Source organism: Pygocentrus nattereri, chromosome 6 (assembly GCF_015220715.1).
Source record: "Pygocentrus nattereri isolate fPygNat1 chromosome 6, fPygNat1.pri, whole genome shotgun sequence".
Classification (NCBI taxonomy): domain Eukaryota; kingdom Metazoa; phylum Chordata; class Actinopteri; order Characiformes; family Serrasalmidae; genus Pygocentrus; species Pygocentrus nattereri.
In genome coordinates, this window is record NC_051216.1 from 8,571,198 (window position 1) to 8,592,986 (window position 21,789).

Sequence of the window (21,789 nt, forward strand, 5' to 3'; positions counted from 1 at the left end):
GGAAATATTATATGTAAACACTTACTAAGTGTAAAACAGTGGTTATTTAGAATAAGGTTCCACTTTAATTATGGTCTTGTAAATTCACCAATAATGATCTTTTCAGTGTAGATAATTATTTGTAAGCCATTTATCTTTTGTAAGCCTTTACTAACAGTAAAGTACTAATCATTACGTATGAGTATGTTCCTCTTTAATTTTGGTCTTGCAAATTAATTGAAAATATGTTTTAAGGTATTTTAATTTTTGCATAGTGTTTTTACGTAATTTGAATGCATTTGTAAGCGTTCAAAGTGTTTAACCTTCATACATAGCACACAGATGGCTTTAGGCTCTTTCTACTTGCTTGCAACTGAAAGATTACAATTAATTAACATTAAACCCATAAGTCAACAAGCAGTTAAAAACTAATTTATAGAAGACCTTATTAACACATCATATAAATATGTTTCTACCATATTTGTAAGCTTGCTCACAAATGATCTGGCTCTCTTTATAAAAAGCATTATTAACTGCATAATAATTGTTTGCTACTAGCTCAGTAATTTCTAAGAAGCAAACCCTAGAATAAAGTGTTACCAAAAATTCAGTTCTATGATGTCTCTGTCTAGCCAATAAGGCAGTGTATAAATCAAGTAGCCCGCCCATCTTTGTCTGTTTCACACCTCCAATATTAGAACCTCTTTCAAAGGCACATTTATGAGAGAGGGAAATGGATTTTATCTTTACAGTGTGTACCTTACATTCGGCTTTCTGTCCAATTTTTTAACCCATGGGATCTTTACCAACTTCAACAACTGTAAACGTTGTTCGGATCTATCCTTGCAATGCACACGCTCTAAGAAAATCTAATATTTCTATATCAATGCCTGTCTTCCTAAAATGTCTTCTATTTCACACAGATGTACCTGGACCCCCAGTCAACCCAAGAGTCACTGATACAACGAAAACCACAGCAGAACTTCACTGGGGCAAACCCCTTGATGATGGTGGCATGGATGTTACTGGTTATATTGTTGAGCACAAAAAGGATGGAGAAGAGGCATGGGTGAAGGATACAACTACACCTTTGATGATCACTGAATTTGTTGTCCCTGGATTGCAGGCTGGAGCCAAGTATCATTTCAGAATTACCGCAATGAATGCAATGGGAGTTGGGGAACCAGCACAAACAGTAGACCTTGTTGAAATTATTGAACGTGAAGAAATTCCTGACCTGGAACTTGATGCTGAATTAAGAAGAACACTGGTTGTTAAGGCTGGAGGTTCTATTCGCTTATTTGTTCCAATTAAAGGACGTCCAGCTCCTACAGTGACATGGACAAAGGAGGAGACCACCCTAAAAACCCGTGCCATTATTGACATTACAGAATCATACACCCTTTTAGTCATTCCCGAATGCAACAGGCGTGATGCTGGGCGATATGACTTGACATTAGAGAATGCTGCTGGAAAAAAGACTGCCTATGTGAATGTTAAGGTTTTGGATTCCCCTGGGCCCCCTCTCAATCTTAAGCCAAAAGCCATTGACAAAGAAAGCATTACACTGCAGTGGGAAATGCCTCTTATTGATGGTGGTGCAAAGATTACTAATTATATCATTGAAAAAAGAGAAGCTACTCGCAAGGCATATGCTACTGTGGTAACAAAATGTGATACATGTTCCGCTAGGATTCCGAATTTGTCAGAGGGCTCAGAGTACTACTTCAGAGTATCTGCTGAAAATGAATTTGGAATTGGGGAGGCAGTTGAAACCTCAGATCCAATTAGAGCATCTCAAGCACCAACTCCCCCTGAAATGGTCACAATTACTGATGTTACCAAGAACTCAGTCAGTCTTGCATGGACCAAACCAAAACATGATGGTGGAAGCAGAATTACTGGGTATGTTCTTGAGGCCCAGAAAAAAGGAACAGATCAGTGGACTCACGTGACCACTGTGAAGTCTCTTGATTTTACTGTAAAGAATTTAAATGAGAATGAGGAGTATGTCTTCCGTGTAATGGCTGTAAACCTATCTGGCAGAAGCCATCCTCGGCAAAGCAAGCATGTTGTTATAAGAGAACAAAGCACAGAACCAGAATTTGACCTGCGTGGTGTCTGTCAGAAGACAGTCATAGCAAAGGCTGGGGATAACATAAAGGTCGAGGTGCCTGTAACTGGACGTCCTAAACCAACAGTTTCCTGGCAGAAAGATAATCAAGCCCTGAAATTAACACAACGGACAATGGTTGAAAATACCTCTATGTCAACTATCTTGATCATAAATGAGTGTTTGAGAGGTGACAGTGGGGTATACTCAATGACAGGAAAGAACATAGTTGGCTCTGTTACAGATAATATCATAGTCAAAGTCCATGATGTCCCAGGACCACCTAAGGGGCCAATTAAATTGGACAAAATATCTCGTACTTCTATTGAGTTTTCATGGGATTCACCTGAAAATGATGGAGGTGTACCAATCAACAACTACGTTGTTGAAATAAGGGAAACCACCAGCCAGTCATGGGTAGAGCTATCTTCAATGATCATCAGGACTACATATAAAGCAACTCGACTAACCACAGGAGTAGAATATCAATTCCGTGTCAAGGCCAAAAACAGATATGGTGCAGGACCCCCAATTACTTCAGAAGCTGTGGTTGCTGCATATCCTTTTAAGGCACCTGGACCACCAGGTACTCCCAAAGTTGTTGCGTTCACTAAGGACACAATGACAATTGGCTGGAATGAGCCAGTTAATGATGGTGGAAGTGAAGTTATTGGATACCATATTGAAAGAAAAGAGAGGAGCAGCATTGTCTGGCACAGGATTAGTAAGGCCCTTGTGGTAGGAAACCTGTTCAAAACATCTGGATTAGAATCTGGCTCTGCATATGAGTTTCGAGTGATGGCTGAAAACATAGCTGGAATAGGGAAACCAAGCAAGGCATCTGAACCAATGCTTGCTCTTGATCCTGTGGATCCACCTGGTCAGCCTGTACCAATACATGTGTCTAAAAATGTAATAACTATTCAGTGGACAAAGCCTGAATATGATGGTGGGTTTAAGATTACTGGTTACATCGTGGAAAAGCGAGATGTACCATCTGGACGCTGGATAAGAGCCAACTTCACAAACATTATTGAAACCACTTTCACAGTTAGTGGTTTAACGAAAGAAGCGTCCTATGAATTCCGTGTATTTGCAAGAAATTCAGCTGGTGCCATGAGCAATCCATCAGACCCATCAGATCCAATAATTTGTAAAGATGATATTGAAGAGCCAAGAATTATGGTAGATGCCAAATTCAAGGATGTTGTTCTTGTTAGAGCAGGTGAAGTCTTCAAACTTGATGCTGATGTTGCAGGCCTTCCACTGCCATCTATGGTTTGGACCAAAGATGGAAAAGATGTTGAAAACACATCCAAACTACAGATAAAAATGACAGACTTAAGCACTACTTTGGTTAACAAAGACTCTATTAGAAAAGATGGAGGTGAATTTGTTCTGACAGCTACTAATGTGGGTGGATTTGCTAAACATGTCTTCAATGTTAAGGTTCTTGACAGACCAGGACCACCTGGAGGGCCTCTTAAAGTTTCAGATATTACAGCAGAAAAATGTGTGCTTACATGGGCTCCACCTGCAGATGATGGTGGGGCAAATATTGAATATTATGTGGTTGAAAAACGTGAGTCAAGCAGACTTGCTTGGACAAACGTGGTAACTAACTTGCAAGTAACCCAATACCAGGTGACAAAGCTGCTCAAAGGAAATGAATATATTTTTAGAGTCATGGCTGTCAATAAGTATGGAGTTGGAGATCCCCTTGAGTCTGATCCAACAGTTTCGGACAATCCTTATGTTCCACCTGACCCTCCACAAACTCCTGAGATCACAGCTATCACCAAGGATTCAATGGTGATTTGCTGGGGAGCTCCTGTCCATGATGGTGGAAGTGAAATCACTAACTATGGCATTGAAAGAAGAGACAGAATTAGTTTGCGCTGGGTAAAATGCAACAAAAAGAAAGTTACTGACTTACATTTTAAAGTAACTGGGCTTGTTCCTGGACATGAATATGAATTTAGAGTTGTGGCTGAGAATGCAGCTGGAGTCAGTGCACCAAGCCCCTCAAGTCCATTCACAAAAGCCATAGACACTCTTTTCAAACCTGGTCCACCTGGTAACCCAAGGATTTTGGACACAACAAGTTCCTCCATAACACTTGCATGGAACAAACCAGTATATGACGGTGGCTCCGAAATCACTGGGTATATTGTTGAGACATGCCTCCCTGGAACTGAAGAGGAGGAATGGACAATTGTTTCTCCTAAAGAGGGACTGAAAGGAACATCATTTACAATAACAAATCTTAAGGAGAATCAAGAATATAAAATCAATGTCTCAGCTGTTAACAGTGAGGGGGTTGGGGAAACAGCATCTGTTCCTGGTTCACCTAAAGCTGAAGAAAGACTTCTCCCACCAGAAATTGACCTTGATGCTGACCTTCGTAAAACTGTGAACATCAGAGCCTGCAACACACTAAGACTTTTTGTGCCAATCAGAGGAAGACCAGCTCCAGAAGTCAAATGGTCAAGAGAGAATGAAGAACCTTTGGACAGAGCTACCATTGAAAGTACATCATCTTTTACATTGTTGGTGATTCAAAATGTAAATAGGTTTGACAGTGGCAAATATAACTTGACAGTGGGGAATAGCTCTGGTTCCAAGACAGTTTCCATTACTATTAGGGTTCTAGATACACCTGGGGCTCCACAAAACCTTAAAATCAGCAAAGTTACTAAAGAGTCAGTTTCACTGGAATGGGATCCTCCGTTAAATGATGGTGGCACAAAGATTAAGAACTACGTTGTTGAAAAGCGTGAGGCAACAAGAAAGGCCTATGCTACAGTTAATGCTATCTGTCACAAAACAGAATGGACTGTTGATCAACTTCAAGAAGGCTGCAACTACTACTTCAGAGTTCTTGCTGAAAATGAGTATGGCATCGGTCTCCCTATTGAAACTGGTGAATCAGTCAAAGTGTCAGAGAAACCACTTCCTCCAGGCAAGATTACACTTCAAGATGTTACAAAGACAAGCGTCACCTTGACTTGGGAGAAGCCTGAACATGATGGAGGAAGCAGAGTTGTTGCATATGTTGTTGAGATGCAGAGTAAAGGCAGTGAGAAATGGACACAAGCTGTGATTGTAAAGGTTCCAGAGGCAGTTATACCTGGGCTTACTCCTGGTGAGGAGTATATTTTCCGTGTTTCAGCAAGAAATGAAAAGGGCACCAGTGATCCTCGGCAATTAGGTGTGCCAGTGATTGCCAAAGACCTTGTTATTGCGCCATCTGCCAAGCTGCTATTCTCAACATTTAGTGTTCTTGCTGGAGAGGATTTGACAATTGATATTCCATATGTTGCTCGTCCCAAAGCTGCTGTATCTTGGTTGAAAGATGCTGTACCACTTAAACGAACCACCAGGGTTAACTTCTCTTCCACAGAGACCCTTCTGAATCTTGTGATCAAAGAAGCTTGTAGAGATGATGTTGGACAATACAGTATCAAACTTTCAAACACAGCTGGTGAGAAATTAGTGGATATTAGAGTTGTTGTTCTTGACAAACCTGGCCCACCTACTGGTCCAGTCAAAGTTGAAGAAGTAACAGCTGACAGTGTCACAATTTCATGGAAACCACCAGAATATGATGGAGGATGCACCATTAGCAACTACTTAGTCGAAAAGAGAGACACATCTACAACAAACTGGGTAGTTGTGGCAGCAAATCTGGCTAGAACAAAGATTAAAGCTGGAAGACTAAAACCAGGTTCTGAATATCAGTTTAGAATTACTGCTGAGAACAGGTATGGAAAGAGCCCTTTGCTTGTTTCAGAGAGTGTTATTGCACAATACCCATACAAACTTCCAGGTCCTCCTGGAACACCCTTTGTCCATTCTTCTACCAAAGATAGCATGGTTGTCATATGGAATGAGCCAGTTATTGATGGAGGAAGCACAATTTTGGGATATCACCTTGAACGTAAAGAGAGAAATAGTATTCTCTGGGTTAAACTCAACAAAACCATAATCCAGGACACAACTTACAAGACCACAGGCCTTGAGGAAGGACTTGAATACGAATTCAGAGTGTATGCAGAGAACATTGTTGGTATTGGAAAAGCAAGCAAAATTTCAGAAGGCTATGTCGCCAGAGATCCTTGTGATCCTCCGGGCACACCTGAGGCAGCTAAAATCACAAAGAATTCCATTACAATCACATGGACTAAGCCTGAGTATGATGGTGGAAGCAAAGTCATTGGTTATATTGTTGAGAAGAAGGAATTGCCTGAAGGACGCTGGCTGAAGGCAAACTTCACCAATGTCATTGAGACAGAGTACACTGCTACAGGTCTTGCTGAAGACCAGAAATATGAATTCCGGGTGATTGCAAGAAATGCAGCTGGTGTTTTTAGTGGTCCTTCTTACAGCACAGGACCTATTACTGCAAAAGATGAGATTGAACCACCCAGAATCAGCATAGATCCACAGTACACCCAAACAATTGTTGTACATGCAGGAGAATCATTCAAGATTGATGCAGATGTTCATGGTAAACCAGTCCCTACAGTTTACTGGATGAAGGGAGATCAAGAACTTGGAAACACTATATATCGTGAAATTAAAAACACTGACAGCTACACCTGTTTGTCTGTAAAAGAGGCAAAACTCGCTGATGGTGGCCAGTACACTTTGCTGCTAAGAAATCCCGGAGGCGAGAAAGCTGTTCAAGTAAATGTCAGTGTACTAGATAAACCCGGAACACCTGAGGGTCCCATTTTCATCACAGGGGTTACCTGCGAACAATGCTGTCTTGCCTGGAAACCTCCTAAACAGGATGGTGGAAGCAAGATCATTCACTATATTGTTGAAAGAAGGGAGTCTAGTAGACTTATTTGGACTCTTGTTGAACCTAAAGTTCAAACTGAAAACTTGAAAGTAACAAAACTCCTTGAGGGAAATGAATACATTTTCAGAGTTTTGCCAGTCAACAAATTTGGAGTGGGAGAACCACTTCAGTCTGACCCAGTTACTATAAAGGATCCATTTATGCTTCCAGACGCTCCAAAGGGAATAGAGGTGTCGAATGTCAAGAAAGACTCAATGGTCTTAAGTTGGGAGGCTCCCACAAGTGATGGTGGCACTCCTATCACTGGGTACATCATTGAAAAACATGACAAGGAAGGTGTTAGATGGACCAGATGCAACAGACAAACGATTACTAATCTAACCTTCAAAGTTACTGGACTCCTTGAAGCACACCTCTATGAATTCAGAGTTGCGGCTGAGAATACTGTTGGGGTGGGGGAACCTAGTTCAGCAACAGTATTCTATAAGGCTGTAGATCCTGTGTTCAAGCCAGGTCCACCACATAATCCTAAAGTGACAGACACAACCAAATCATCTGTGTCACTTCTATGGGGGAAGCCTATTTATGATGGTGGATGTGAAATCCAAGCATATATTGTTGAGTCATGTGAGGCAAAATCACCAGGTGAAGAAAGAAAGGAAGGAAAAGATTCTGAAGATGGAGTAGCTCCTGAAGAATGGACAATATGCACCCCACCAACAGGTGTTAAGTTAACACGCTTCACAGTGGAAAACCTGAAGGAAAAGCAGGGATATAAATTTAGGGTTTGCGCAGTTAACAAGGTTGGTGTTGGTGAGCATGCAGATATTCCTGGTGACGTTCTTCCAGAGGACAGGACTGAGGAACCAGATCTTGATATTGATCCTGAGTTCAGAAAGCTTGTAATTATTAAAGCAGGAGGACCTCTTAGAATTTTCATTCCCATCAGAGGGCGTCCTGTTCCACAAATTAAATGGGAGAAAGATGAAGGCCCTATTAAAGAGACAGTGCAAGTTGAGGTTACAAGTAGTTACACTTCCCTTGTGATTGATAAAGTCAACAGATCTGACAGCGGAAAGTACACTGTGTACGCAGAAAACACCTCTGGTGTAAAGACTGCAACAATCATTGTGAAAGTTCTTGACACACCTAGTGCTCCAGTTAACATTAAACTGCAAGAAATTACAAAAGAATATGTCACTCTTTCGTGGGAACCTCCTGCCTTGGATGGTGGAGCCAAGATAAAAAATTATATTGTTGAGAAGCGTGAAACTACAAGAAAAGCCTTCTCTGCTGTTGTAACAAACTGCCATAAACTATCATGGAAAATTGAACCACTTCAAGAGGGCTGTAGTTACTATTTCAGAGTTCTTGCAGAAAACGAACATGGAGTTGGGTTACCTGCAGATATTACAGATCCAATAAAAGTATCTGAAGTGCCCCAGTGCCCTGGTAAATTAAGTGTTGTAGATGTTACAAAAACGAGTGTCTCACTTGCTTGGGAAAAACCAGTGCATGATGGGGGAAGTAGAATTCTTCAGTACCTTGTTGAAATGCAAGTGAAAGGCAGTGACAAGTGGTCTGGTTGTGCTAATGTGAAAACATTAGAAGCTGTTATTAAAAACCTAAATTCTGGTGAAGAATACATGTTCAGAGTAATAGCTATTAATGACAAAGGAAAGAGTGACCCAAGAACTCTTGCAGTCCCAGTGCAAGCAAAGGATCTTGTCATTGAACCAGATGTTAGACCTGCATTTAGCAACTACAGTGTTCTCGTAGGAAAGGACCTTCAAGTTGAAATTCCAGTTTCTGGACGCCCTAAACCAAAAGTCATGTGGACAAAGGATGGTGCAGCCCTTAAATTCACAACAAGAGTGAACATTTCTAATACACCACACAGCACAATTCTTAGTATCAAAGAAGCTGCCAGAGATGATGGTGGCATGTACGGAATGAATGTTTCCAATGCTGTTGGGCAAAAGGATGCCACAATAGAAATTATCACGCTTGATAAACCAGGACCACCATCAGGCCCTGTAAGATTTAATGACATAACGGTATCAAGTGTAACATTGTCATGGGATCCACCAAAATACACTGGTGGTTGCTCAGTTTCAAACTACATCGTACAAAAGAGAGATACAACCACCACTACGTGGGAGAATGTTTCTGTCACCTTGGCAAGAACAACACTGAAGGTTCCCAGACTGAAAACTGGTGCTGAGTATCAATTCAGAATCATTGCTCAAAACAGATATGGCAAGAGTTATGCTTTAGACTCTCCAGCAGTTGTTGCTCAATACCCATATAGAGAACCGGGCCCACCTGGAACTCCATTTGTGTCATCCTTGTCAAGAGATCATATGGTCGTTGAGTGGCATGAACCAGTTTCAGATGGAGGCAGTAGCATTATAGGATACCATCTTGAAAGGAAAGAGAGAAACAGCATCCTCTGGACCAAGATAAACAAGACACTAATTCAGGAAACAAAATTTAAAACCAGTCCTCTAGAAGAAGGGATGGAATATGAATTTAGGGTCTATGGTGAAAATATTGTTGGCATTGGTAGATGCAGTAAAATCTCAGAGGGTTATGTAGCCCGGGATCCATGTGATCCACCTGGTACTCCAGAAGCTCTCCATGTTAGTAAAAATTCAATAACAATCCAATGGACAAAGCCAGAATATGACGGAGGAAGTGTTATAACTGGTTATACTGTTGAGAAGCGTGATCTGCCAGAGGGTCGATGGATGAAAGCCAGTTTTACAAATGTGATTGAAACCCAATTCACTATCACTGGACTCACAGAAGGAGCAAAATATGACTTCAGAGTAATTGCAAAGAATGCTGTTGGCACTATTAGTAAACCATCCTATAACAGTGGACCTATTGTTGCATTGGATGAAGTGGAGCCACCCAAGTTTTCAATTGACCCTGAATACACTCAGACTCTTATTGTGAATGCTGGGGATACATTTAAAATTGATGCAGATGTCCATGGCAAACCAGTTCCTACAATACAGTGGTTCAAAGGTGACAAGGAAATTGAAAACACAATCCGATGTGAAATCAAGAATACTGACACTAGAGCTATGATTGTTATAAAGGATGCACTCAGACAGGATGGTGGCAACTATACTCTTCAACTCACTAATGTTGCTGGCTCACAAACTGTTTCATTCCATGTGAAAGTACTAGACAAACCCAGTCCACCAGAAGGGCCTCTTCATGTCACAGGAGTATCAAGCGATAAATGCACATTGTCATGGCGCCCCCCTCAACATGACGGAGGAAGTGCTATCACCCATTATATTATTGAAAGACGTGAAACAAGTCGTCTAGCTTGGACTATGGTTTCTATTGATTGTAAATCTACAGTATATAAAGTGACAAGTCTTCTTGAAGGCAATGAATATATGTTCCGTGTCATGGCTGTCAACAGTTATGGTGTTAGTGAGCCAATCACTTCACCATCTGTAATAATGAAGAATCCATTTGTAGCCCCCGGATCACCACAAATTCTGGAGGTGACTAACATTGCTCGGGATTCTATGACCATATGCTGGAGTGCTCCAGAGACAGATGGTGGAAGTGAAATTGTCGGATATATTGTTGAAAAGAAAGATCGGTCTGGAATTAAATGGACCAGATGCAACAGACAGAAAGTTACTGATGTATGTTTCAGAGTACAAGGCCTGATAGAGGATCATGAGTATGAGTTCAGAGTATCAGCTGAAAATGCAGCTGGAATCAGTGAACCCAGTTTACCAACATCATATTATAAAGCTTCTGACCCTAAATATAAACCTGGCCCACCCACAAATGCACATGTGATCGACACAACAAAGAGCTCTATTTCCGTGACATGGGGAAAGCCTCTTAATGATGGTGGAAGTGCAATTCAAGGATATATTGTAGAAATATGCAAAGCTGAGGAGGAGGAATGGTCTATGTGCACTCCACCAACTGGCCTGCGTGTTAATAAATTTGAAATCACCAAGTTAACAGAACAACAAGAATATAAGGTTCAGGTATGTGCTATAAATAAACTAGGTGTTGGTGAGCCTGCAGTTATTCCTGGGACTGTCAAACCAGAGGACAAACTTGAAGCTCCTGAAATTCACCTTGATTCAGAGCTGAGGAAAGGCATAGTTGTTCGTGCTGGAGGATCAGTTAGAATTAATGTGCCTTTCAAGGGGAGACCAACACCTGAGATTAATTGGACTAAAGATGAAGGAGAGCTGTCAGAGAAGGCAGTGATTGAGAAGGGTCTAAACTTCACACAACTTTCAATTGATTCCTGTGACAGAAAGGATTCTGGAAAATACACTCTCACCCTGCAAAACAGCAGTGGTTCTGTGTCTGAATTTGTGGCAGTGAAAGTATTAGATACACCTGGAGCCCCCCAGAACCTAGTAGTTAAAGACATTAAGAAAGACTCTGTTACACTTGTTTGGGATGCACCGCTTATTGATGGAGGTGCAAAAATCAAGAACTATGTTGTTGATAAACGTGAATCCACAAGGAAAGCATATGCCAATGTTACAGCCAAGTGTAGCAAGACTAGCTTCAAAGTGGAAAATCTTGCAGAAGGGGCCATGTACTACTTTAGAGTTATGGCTGAAAATGAATTCGGAGTTGGCTTACCAGTTGAAACAAAGACTGCTTCAAAGGCCTCTGAAGTACCTCTGCCGGTAGGAAAGGTGTTGTTGACTGATGTGACGAAAGCCAGTGCATCTCTGGCCTGGGAAAAACCAGAGCATGATGGTGGAAGCAGGATTGTAGGTTATTTGATTGAAATGCAACCCAAAGGAACAGATAAATGGGGTGTAGCAACATCTGTCAAAACATGTGAAGGCACAGTCACTGGACTAACAGCTGGCCAGGAATATCTGCTCCGTGTTCTTGCATACAATGAGAAAGGAAAGAGTGAGCCAAAACTCCTTGCTGCTCCTGTAATTGCCAATGACTTAACAATCGAGCCAAGCCTGAAAGTACAGTTCAGTACATATAGTGTCAAATCTGGTGATGATCTCAAACTGGAAATACCAGTGTTTGGACGTCCCAAGCCAAAAGTTACTTGGATGAAGGATGGACAAACCCTTAAAGTGACATCTAGAATAAGCACTTCAAACACACCAACATCAGCAATTTTGCAGATTACTGAGGCCAATAAAGATGACCTTGGAAAGTATGCAATTACTGCAACGAACAGTGCTGGTGCTGTTACAGAAGAAATTGGAATCATTATACTTGATAAGCCTGGACCGCCAACAGGCCCTATTAAGGTTAATGAAGTCAGTAAAAGCTTTGTCACAATTTCATGGGAACCTCCATCCTACACAGGAGGCTGCCAAGTTAAGCATTACATTGTTGAAAGGAGAGACACCACTACAACAACATGGGAGACGGTACCTGGATCAGTTGCCAGAACATCTCTTAAAATAACAAAACTAAAAACTGGTGCTGAGTACCAATTTAGAGTCTTTGCTGAAAACAGATATGGCAAGAGTACTTCTTTGGAGTCAAAGGCAATTGTTGTTCAGTATCCTTATAAACCTCCAGGGCCACCTGGAACTCCATATGTCAAGTCTGCCACTAAGGATCAAATGATAATTGAGTGGAATGAGCCTGTCAATGATGGTGGAAGCACAGTAATTGGCTATCATCTAGAAAGCAAAGAGCGAACTAGCATTCTGTGGACAAAGTTGAACAAAACTCTCATTACTGATACAATATTTAAGATTTGCAATCTAGAAGAAGGAATTGGATATGAATTCAGGGTATATGCCGAGAACATTGTTGGTATTGGCAGAGCCAGTAAGGTTTCAGAGAGCTTTGTTGCTCGTGATCCATGTGACCCACCTGGTACTCCAGAAGCCGTTACCATCTCGAAGAACCATGTGGTAATTCAGTGGACAAAGCCTCAATATGATGGTGGCAGCAAAGTGACGGGATACATTGTTGAAAAGAGAGACTTGCCTCAAGGCCATTGGATGAGGGTTAACTTCACTAATGTAATTGAGACTGAATTTGCAATTACTGGCTTAACAGCAGACCAACAATATGAATTTAGAGTAACTGCAAGAAATGCTGCGGGTATTTTCAGCGAACCATCTGACAGCACTGGACCAATTACTACAAAAGATGAAATTGAACCTCCAAGTGTTTCAGTTGATCCTAAGTACAAGGATGTCATTGTCATTAATGCTGGAGAGAATTTAGTTCTTGAAGCAGACATCCATGGAAAACCCATTCCTGATGTCCAGTGGTTGAAAGAAGGAAAGGAAATGGATAAAACGTTGCGCATTGAAGTAAAAACAACCCAGAAATGTGCCTCTATTACGATTAAGGACTGCACACGATTAGACAGTGGCCATTATGATCTTGTATTAACCAACAGTGGTGGAACAAAAACAGTTCCAATCACTGTAAGGGTACTCGATAGACCAGGCCCGCCCACTGGACCATTACGTGTAATTGGCATTATGTCTGATAAATGTGACCTGTTCTGGACTGAGCCTTCCCAAGATGGTGGTGCTAATATTTCTCACTACATTGTTGAAAAAAGAGAAACAAGTAGGTTATCATGGACTTTGGTTGACGCCAATATTCAAGCTACCAGTTATAAAGTGACAAAGCTCTTGAGAGGTGATGAATATATTTTCAGAGTTATGGCCGTTAATAAATATGGCATTAGTGACACTCTGGAATCTGAGGCAATAATTGCCCGCAACCCATTTACACCACCAAGTAAACCATCAACACCAGAAGCAAGTGATATAACCAAGGATTCAATGGTTCTATCATGGAATGTCCCAGACAGTGATGGTGGAACAGAAATTATTGGTTATCACTTGGAGAAACGTGACAAAGATGGTGTGAGATGGACCAAATGTAACAGACAGAAGCTTACTGACTTGCATTTCAAAGTGACTGGTCTTTCAGAGGGGCATTTCTATGAATTCCGTGTGTCTGCTGAGAATGAAGCTGGTGTGGGTGAATTGAGTGACTTATCTCTGTTTTACAGAGCAATAAATGCCACAACTCCCCCTGGTCCACCTCACCATCCTAAAGTGACAGATTACACAAGCTCATCTGTGTCCCTGGCTTGGGGCAAACCAGCCCATGATGGTGGTGCATATGTTAAAGGTTACATTGTTGAGATGAAAGAGGTTTCTGCAGAAGAATGGACCATATGCACACCTCCAACTGGTTTACAAGCAACACGCTTAACAGTGGAAAAACTTAAGGAAAATGCAGAGTATAACTTCCGTGTTTGTGCCATTAATTCAGAGGGAGTGGGTGAACCTGCAGAGGTTCATGGCTCTGTGATTGCAACAGAAAAAATTGAAACACCAGAGATTGAACTTGATGCTGACCTTAGGAAAGTTGTCTCTGTCCGTGCAGGTGGATCACTTCGTCTGTTTATTACAATTCGTGGCAGACCTGAACCATCTGTCAAATGGGAGAAAGAAGAGAGTGCTTTAACTGAGCGTGCAGTAATTGAGTCCACTGGTTCCTATACCATGCTTGTGATAGACAATGTCAACAGATTTGACAGTGGGAAATACATCCTTTCTCTTGAAAATAAGAGCGGCACAAAATCAGCATTTGTGAATGTAAGGGTGCTTGATTCACCGAGTGCACCCCAGAATTTTGAAGTCAAAGATGTTAAGAAAGACTCAGTGACTCTCTGTTGGGATCCTCCTCTTACTGATGGTGGAGCCAAAATAACCAACTACATTGTGGAAAAGCGAGAATCAACAAGAAAAGCATATACAACTGTCACAAGTAACTGTACACAAAATTTCTTCAAAATAGAGGAGTTGCAAGAGGGAGGAATTTTCTACTTCAGAGTATGTGCTGTTAATGAGTATGGTATTGGTGTTATGGTAGAAACAAAGAATCCAGTAAAAGTTGCTCAGGTACCTATGCCTCCGGGAAAAGTGACTCTTGTGGATGTTACCAAAAACAGTGTAACACTTACTTGGGTGAAACCTGCACATGATGGTGGCAGTAAAGTCATCTGTTACAATGTTGAGATGCAGCCAAAAGGCACTGATAAATGGGGTGTGTGCTGCACAGTGAAAGTTCCAGAGGCTACTGTTTCCAACCTAACCCCTGGTGAAGCATACTCTTTCAGGGTAATTGCAGTGAATGAGAAAGGCAAGAGTGAACCTCAAGAACTTGGGGTACCCGTCCATGCTAAAGACATAGCGATAGAACCGTCGGTTAGTCTGCTCTTTAACACTTACAGTGTTAAGGCTGGAGATGATCTCACTATTGAAGTTCCAGTAAGAGGCAGACCTAAACCAGTGGTTTCATGGAAGAAAGATAGCCTTCCTCTCAAGCAAACTACTTCTCTCACAATAATTAATACCATGGTATCAAGCAAGATTGTCATCAAGGAAGCTGCCATTGACCATGTTGGAAAATATGAACTAACTCTTGCCAATACAGCAGGCACCTTTTCTACAGATATCAACATAGTGGTTCTTGATAAACCAGGTCCACCAGCTTCAGTAAAAGTTGATGCTGTAACTGCTGACAGCATTACACTATCATGGACACCCCCAGAATATGACGGTGGTTGCTCCATCAATAACTACATTGTTGAGAAAAGAGACACTAATACAACAGTGTGGCAGATTGTGTCAACAAATGTTGCCAGAAATTCAATCAAGGTTTCTCGACTGACACATGGTTCTGAATATCAATTCCGTATATATGCAGTGAACCGCTATGGAAAGAGTAAGCCCATTGACTCTCCTGGAATTACTGCAGAATATACATTTAAACAGCCTGGTCCACCTGCCACTCCCCGGGTGGCTCATTCCACAAAGTCCTTTATGCTTGTCACATGGAATGAACCAGTCAATGATGGTGGCAGCACAGTTCTTGGTTATCATTTGGAACGCAAAGAGAGAAGCAGTATTTTATGGACAAAGATGAACAGGGCTCTTATCAAAGATACTGAGTTTAAAGTAACTGGTCTCGAAGAGGGCATGTTCTATGAGTACCGTGTGTATGCTGAAAACATTGCTGGTATTGGAAAGGTCAGCAAGGTCAGTGAGGCTATAGCTGCCAGAGATCCTTGTGATCCTCCTGGTCAACCTGTGGTTACAAGCATATCTAGATCTTCTGTATCTCTCTCTTGGACAAAGCCTGAATATGATGGAGGAGCCAAAGTTACTGGTTACATCATTGAACGTAGAGATCTTCCAGAGGGTCGCTGGATGAGGTGCAACTTCACCAATATTGCTGAAACATACTTTGATGTTACTGGTCTCACTCAAGATCAGCAATATGATTTCCGCATAACTGCAAAGAATGCTGCTGGGCTGTTCAGTGAACCGTCTGATAATACAGGACCTATCACTGTGAAAGATGATGTCGATCCACCACGCATTATGATAGATGTGAAGTTCAGAGACACTGTGTTTATGAAAGCAGGAGAGACCCTGAAGATTAATGCTGACATTGCTGGTCGTCCACTACCAGTGGCATCATGGTCAAAGGATGGAAAGGAGATTGAACTCAAAGCAAGAATTCAGATATCTGCAACAGATAGTAGCACTATGATAATAGTCAAAGACTGCAAAAGAAGTGATTCTGGACAGTATGCCTTAACATTACAGAATGCCGCTGGAACAGTAACAACACCAGTGAATTGTGTGATCCTTGATAAACCAGGACCCTCAGCAGGACCATTGTCAGTCACTGGCCTTACAGCCGAAACCTGCACGTTGTCATGGGGACCACCACAAGAAATCGGTGGTGCAGAAATCACTCATTATGTTGTTCAGAAAAGAGAGACCAGCAGTTTGGCATGGACAGTGGTACAAGGAGAGGTGAAAACTAGAACATGGAAAGTAACAAAACTCCTCAAAGGCAATGAATATATCTTCAGAGTTTTGGCTGTAAATAAGTTTGGACTGGGTGAACCTCTTGAGAGTGAAATTGTCAAAATCATCGATCCATTCACCGTTGCTGCAGCGCCAACAAATGTTGAAATCACAAGTGTGACCAGTGAGGAGATGACTATAACTTGGGCTAAGCCTATTCATGATGGAGGCAGTGAGATCTGTGGGTATGTCATTGAGCGTCATGAGAAATCAAGTCTTCGATGGGTCAGAGTCAACAGGGAACTTGAGAAAGACCTAACAGCTATAGTACCTAAACTAAGAAGAGGATGTGAATATGAATTTAGAGTCTTTGCAGAAAATGCTGCAGGTTTAAGTCCTCCTAGTCAGCCATCTGCTTCAGCAAGGGCAGAGGATGCATTACTTTTGCCATCTCCACCAACTAAACCAAAGATCCTGGATCATACAAAGAACTCCATCACTATAGTCTGGAACAAGCCCTTGTCAGATGGTGGCACTCCAATCATTGGATACACTGTGGAATACAAAAAAGCAGAGGATGAGGAATGGGTTGTTGCCATCCAGATGACAAGAAGCACAGAGTTCACTGTCTCTGGTCTCACAAGTGATGTGGAATATGTCTTTGCTGTTAAATCAATTAACAAAATTGGCTTAAGTGAACGTTCACCAGTTTCTGAGCCACAGGTAGCAACAGACAGAAAAGAGGAACCAATATTTGATGTTGACATTGAGATGAGGAAAACCTTGATTGTCAAGCATGGAAATTCTTTCACTCTGACAGCACCATTTAAAGGAGTACCTGTGCCTTCAGTCACATGGAATAAGGAAGAAGTTGATCTGAAATCAAGGGCTACCATTGAAACAACTGGAACATATACATCACTAACAATTGAAAAGGCAACAAGAAATGATTCAGGGCAGTATACTGTTACATTGGATAATGGTATTGGAACTGCATCATTGCCGGTGATTGTCAAAGTTCTTGATTCTCCTGGTCCACCAATTAATGTGAAGGTTAAGGAAGTCACAAAAGACTCCGCCACACTTACTTGGGAAGTTCCAGAGAATGATGGAGGAGATGCTGTGAAGGCTTACCATGTTGAGAAACGTGAAGCTAGTAAAAAGGCCTGGGTGTGTGTAACAAATAACTGTCGCAATCTGGTCTACAAGGTAGAGGACTTGCAAGAGGGTGCAATCTACTACTTCAGAGTCATGGGAGAGAATGAATTTGGTATGGGTGTACCTGCTGAGACAAAAGAGGGAACTAAAATAACAGGTAAATGCATTATCAATTTGATTGACTAAGAATTAATAATGTTATAATAGGTATTTTAGATTTACATACTAATATGTGCTTTCCTCCATTCATTCAACAGAAATACCAAGTCCTCCTGCCAGGCTTGGGGTAGCTCAAGTAACAAAAGATAGTATTACAATTGCATGGTCAAAACCAGAGTATGATGGTGGAAGCAGAATTACCAGCTACCTCATTGATGCTCTTGAGAAGGGTCAGCAAAAGTGGGTGAAATGTGCCACGGTAAAAACCACCACTCATACAATCAAAGGCTTGAGAGAAAATGCTGAATACTTCTTCAGAGTTCGTGCTGAAAATCATGCAGGACTGAGTGATCCAAAGGAAATGGTTATTCCTGTGGTTGTGAAAGATCAACTTGGTGAGCGTTGTTTCGTTGTTTGGATTCTATGTCAGTAGATTACTCCTAATTATCAAAAATATTGAATAAAATGTGTTTTTTTTTCCCACAGATGCACCTGAATTTGATATGAAGAACTTCCCACATAACACAGTTTATGTGAGAGCAGGGTCAAATTTGAAGTTTGAGCTCCCTCTCACTGGCAAACCAATGCCAAAGGTGGCAATGACAAGAAACAATGTTCCAGTCAAGTGTGGAAAGAGATTCAGTTTTGAAGTAACCCCTGAAAGTCTTAACATTAATCTCAAAGAAAGTATTGCAAGTGATGCTGGAAGATATGATATTGTTGCATCCAACACAAGTGGAACAACCAAAATGTTCATTAACATACTGGTTTTGGATAGACCTGGTCCTCCAGTTGGTCCAGTTGCGATTAGCGACGTTGGAGAAACAAGTGTGTGTCTCAAATGGCTCCCACCTGTATATGATGGTGGTAGCCCAGTCACCAACTATGTTATACTTAGGCGTGAAACAAGCACACCAGCTTGGGTGGAGGTGTCATCCACAGTTGCCAGAAGTGCAATTAAAGTGACCAAATTAACAAAGGGAGAAGAATACCAATTTAGAATTAAAGCAGAGAATCGTTTTGGCATCAGCGATCACATCGACTCTCAGACGGTCACTGTGAAACTTCCATACAGTGAGTATCTGTCTACTGCATTCTAGTTCTTTCTCTACAATAACACTGAACTTTCAAATGTAAATTTTGTTCTTTAATGGTTGATTCTAGCAATTCCTGGGCCTCCATCAACACCATGGTTGAGCTTTGTTTCAAGAGAAAGCCTTACTGTCTGCTGGCATGAACCAGTAGTAGATGGAGGAAATCCAGTGTTTGGATACCATATACAAATGAAAGAAAGAAGCAGCATTCTGTGGCAGAAAGTGAACAAGACAGCAATCCCTGCTAACCAAATTAGAGTGACAAACATATGCCCTGGGATGATCTATGAATTCAAGGTTGCTGCTGAAAATGCTGCTGGCATTGGAAAATTCAGCAAGACATCAGAGGAAGTGCTTGCCATTGATGCCTGTGGTATGTTCCTGAAATTACATAATTATTGTATGGGTAGAAAATTTAGTGTGGAAAATCCACTGTCAGAGCTGTTGCTAAATGTTCAATTCTTGTCTTTTTTTAGAACCTCCGGCAAATGTGAGAATCTCTGAGATTACAAAGACCTCAGTTAGCCTTGTCTGGCAGAAGCCCCCATTTGATGGTGGAAGCAAAATCACTGGCTATATGGTTGAGAGACGAGATGCTCCAAATGGCAGGTGGACAAAGGCTAACTTTACCAATGTCATTGAGACAAACTTCACTGTCTCAGGTTTAACACAGGATCAGTCATATGAATTCAGAGTCTTTGCTAAGAATGCAGTTGGCTCTGTAAGCAACCCATCTCTTATCGCTGGACCGGTAACTTGTGTTGATGTTTCTGGTAAGTGTTACAATTTTCATACCGAATTCTTTTATTCAGATTTCTTATTTTAAGCCCTTAAATAGTTAAGACCCACTGGTGGGTTCAAGATTTTATTAAACACTTTAGTAAGAATAACTTTTAGTCCATGTAGCTGCTAAATAATAAAGCTCAAGTGATTAAGTACTTAATTATTAAGTACTTAGATGTAATTTAAATATAATTTCTAAACTTCCTTTTTTAGGCACTCCCGCTATTGATTTGCCTCCTGAGTACTTGGATGTTGTACAATATAAAGCTGGGGCTTCTGTCAAAATAAGACTAGGAATTATTGCAAAGCCTTTGCCAACAATTGAATGGCTCAAGAATGGAAAGGAATTGGTGTCAAGCTCACAGCTTTCAATTGAGAACACCACTGATTCATCTGCTGTGCTTATCAAGGATGCCACTCGTCTTCACACTGGAACATATGAAATGAAGATTAGAAATGTGTTTGGCACAGCCTCTGTTTCTATCAGAATATTAATTCTAGGTATGGAAACATTTGTGTTTCTAACTCTAAATATTTTTTTAATTACTTGTTACCAGTTGTCAGTTTGGAAATTGATTTCTTTTGATGTTGTTTGTTTTTAAAAATTACTAGACAAACCTGGCCCCCCAACTGGAAGCATTGAGTTTAAATCAGTGACTGCTGACAGCATAACTATTGCATGGGGACCCGTAGAAGATGAGGGAGGCTCCAAAGTTACCCATTATATTGTGGAAAAAAGAGAGACGAGCAGAGCTGTGTGGTCGATCGTTTCGGATTGTTTGGAGGCACGTACAGTCTCTGTACAGAAATTGATCCGAGGAAGTGAATACGTCTTCCGTGTGAGAGGAGTCAATAAGTTTGGAGCTGGAGAGCCTCTGGAGTCTGATCCTGTCATTGCCAAGAATGCTTTTGGTAATAATTAATAGCTACTATTGTTATTATTCATATTGAGAAATGCTGTTCAAGCTGATACAAAAAATGTATTATATTTCTGAATTCTATTTGTTTTTCTTCAGTTACTCCTGGACAGCCTACCACACCAGAGGCAACAGAAATCACTAGAACATCAATGAAGATTATATGGGATAAACCAGGTTTGGATGGTGGTAGCATGGTTACAGGCTACTATTTACAGCGACGTGACAAAAAGAGTCTACGCTGGATTAAAGTTTACAAAGACCCTATCAATGACACAACAGCAAAGATCTATCACTTGACTGAAGGAAATGAATATCAGTATCGTGTATGTGCAGTCAATAAAGCTGGGGAAGGCCCATTCTCAGATGTATCTGACTTTTACAAAGCAGCTGATCCTGTTGGTATGTATTCTTATTATTATCATTATTATTCATTTAGCATTTACATTATCTAATTTGTTGTTTTCTTTTGTATTCTGCTAAATTAAATGGTTCTTATTAATGTATCCAGTGTTTAATGTGCAGTGTTTTTCAATGGTTTGTAAACTTTTCTACAGATGCACCTTCTGAGCCAACTAAGTTAAAGGTTGTTGACTCAACAAAAACATCAATTACTCTTGGATGGTCCAAGCCAGAATATGATGGTGGGAGTGAAATCACTAGCTATGTTGTGGAGAAAAGGGTGGGTGAGGAAGGAGAATGGACAGTAATCAGTCAAAAGGGTGAAGTCAAAACTACTGAGTATGTTGCATCAGATCTTAAGCCAGACATTGACTACTACTTCAGAGTATCTGCTGTAAATTGTGCTGGACGTGGAGATCCGATAGAGATGGAGGAACCAGTCCAAGCCAAAGACATTCTTGGTGTGTATATATTTGTATTACTTTATGTTTACCTAACACAGCCTTTGTTTTGCAACAGTAATGTTTAA

General features: G+C 41.0%; 1 protein-coding gene across 1 annotated transcript in view; it reads left to right on the forward strand.

Annotated features, from left to right (window-relative positions):
- ttn.1 (titin, tandem duplicate 1) overlaps positions 1-21,789 on the forward strand; it is a 149,029-nt gene that overhangs the window by 104,376 nt on the left and 22,864 nt on the right. The window contains exons 166-174 of the mRNA XM_037539622.1: positions 903-18,062; positions 18,163-18,459; positions 18,551-19,138; positions 19,229-19,531; positions 19,635-19,931; positions 20,155-20,442; positions 20,554-20,853; positions 20,958-21,260; positions 21,416-21,721. Of these exons, the coding sequence (XP_037395519.1) occupies positions 903-18,062; positions 18,163-18,459; positions 18,551-19,138; positions 19,229-19,531; positions 19,635-19,931; positions 20,155-20,442; positions 20,554-20,853; positions 20,958-21,260; positions 21,416-21,721 (19,842 nt within the window). The remainder of the gene's footprint in view (positions 1-902; positions 18,063-18,162; positions 18,460-18,550; positions 19,139-19,228; positions 19,532-19,634; positions 19,932-20,154; positions 20,443-20,553; positions 20,854-20,957; positions 21,261-21,415; positions 21,722-21,789) is intronic.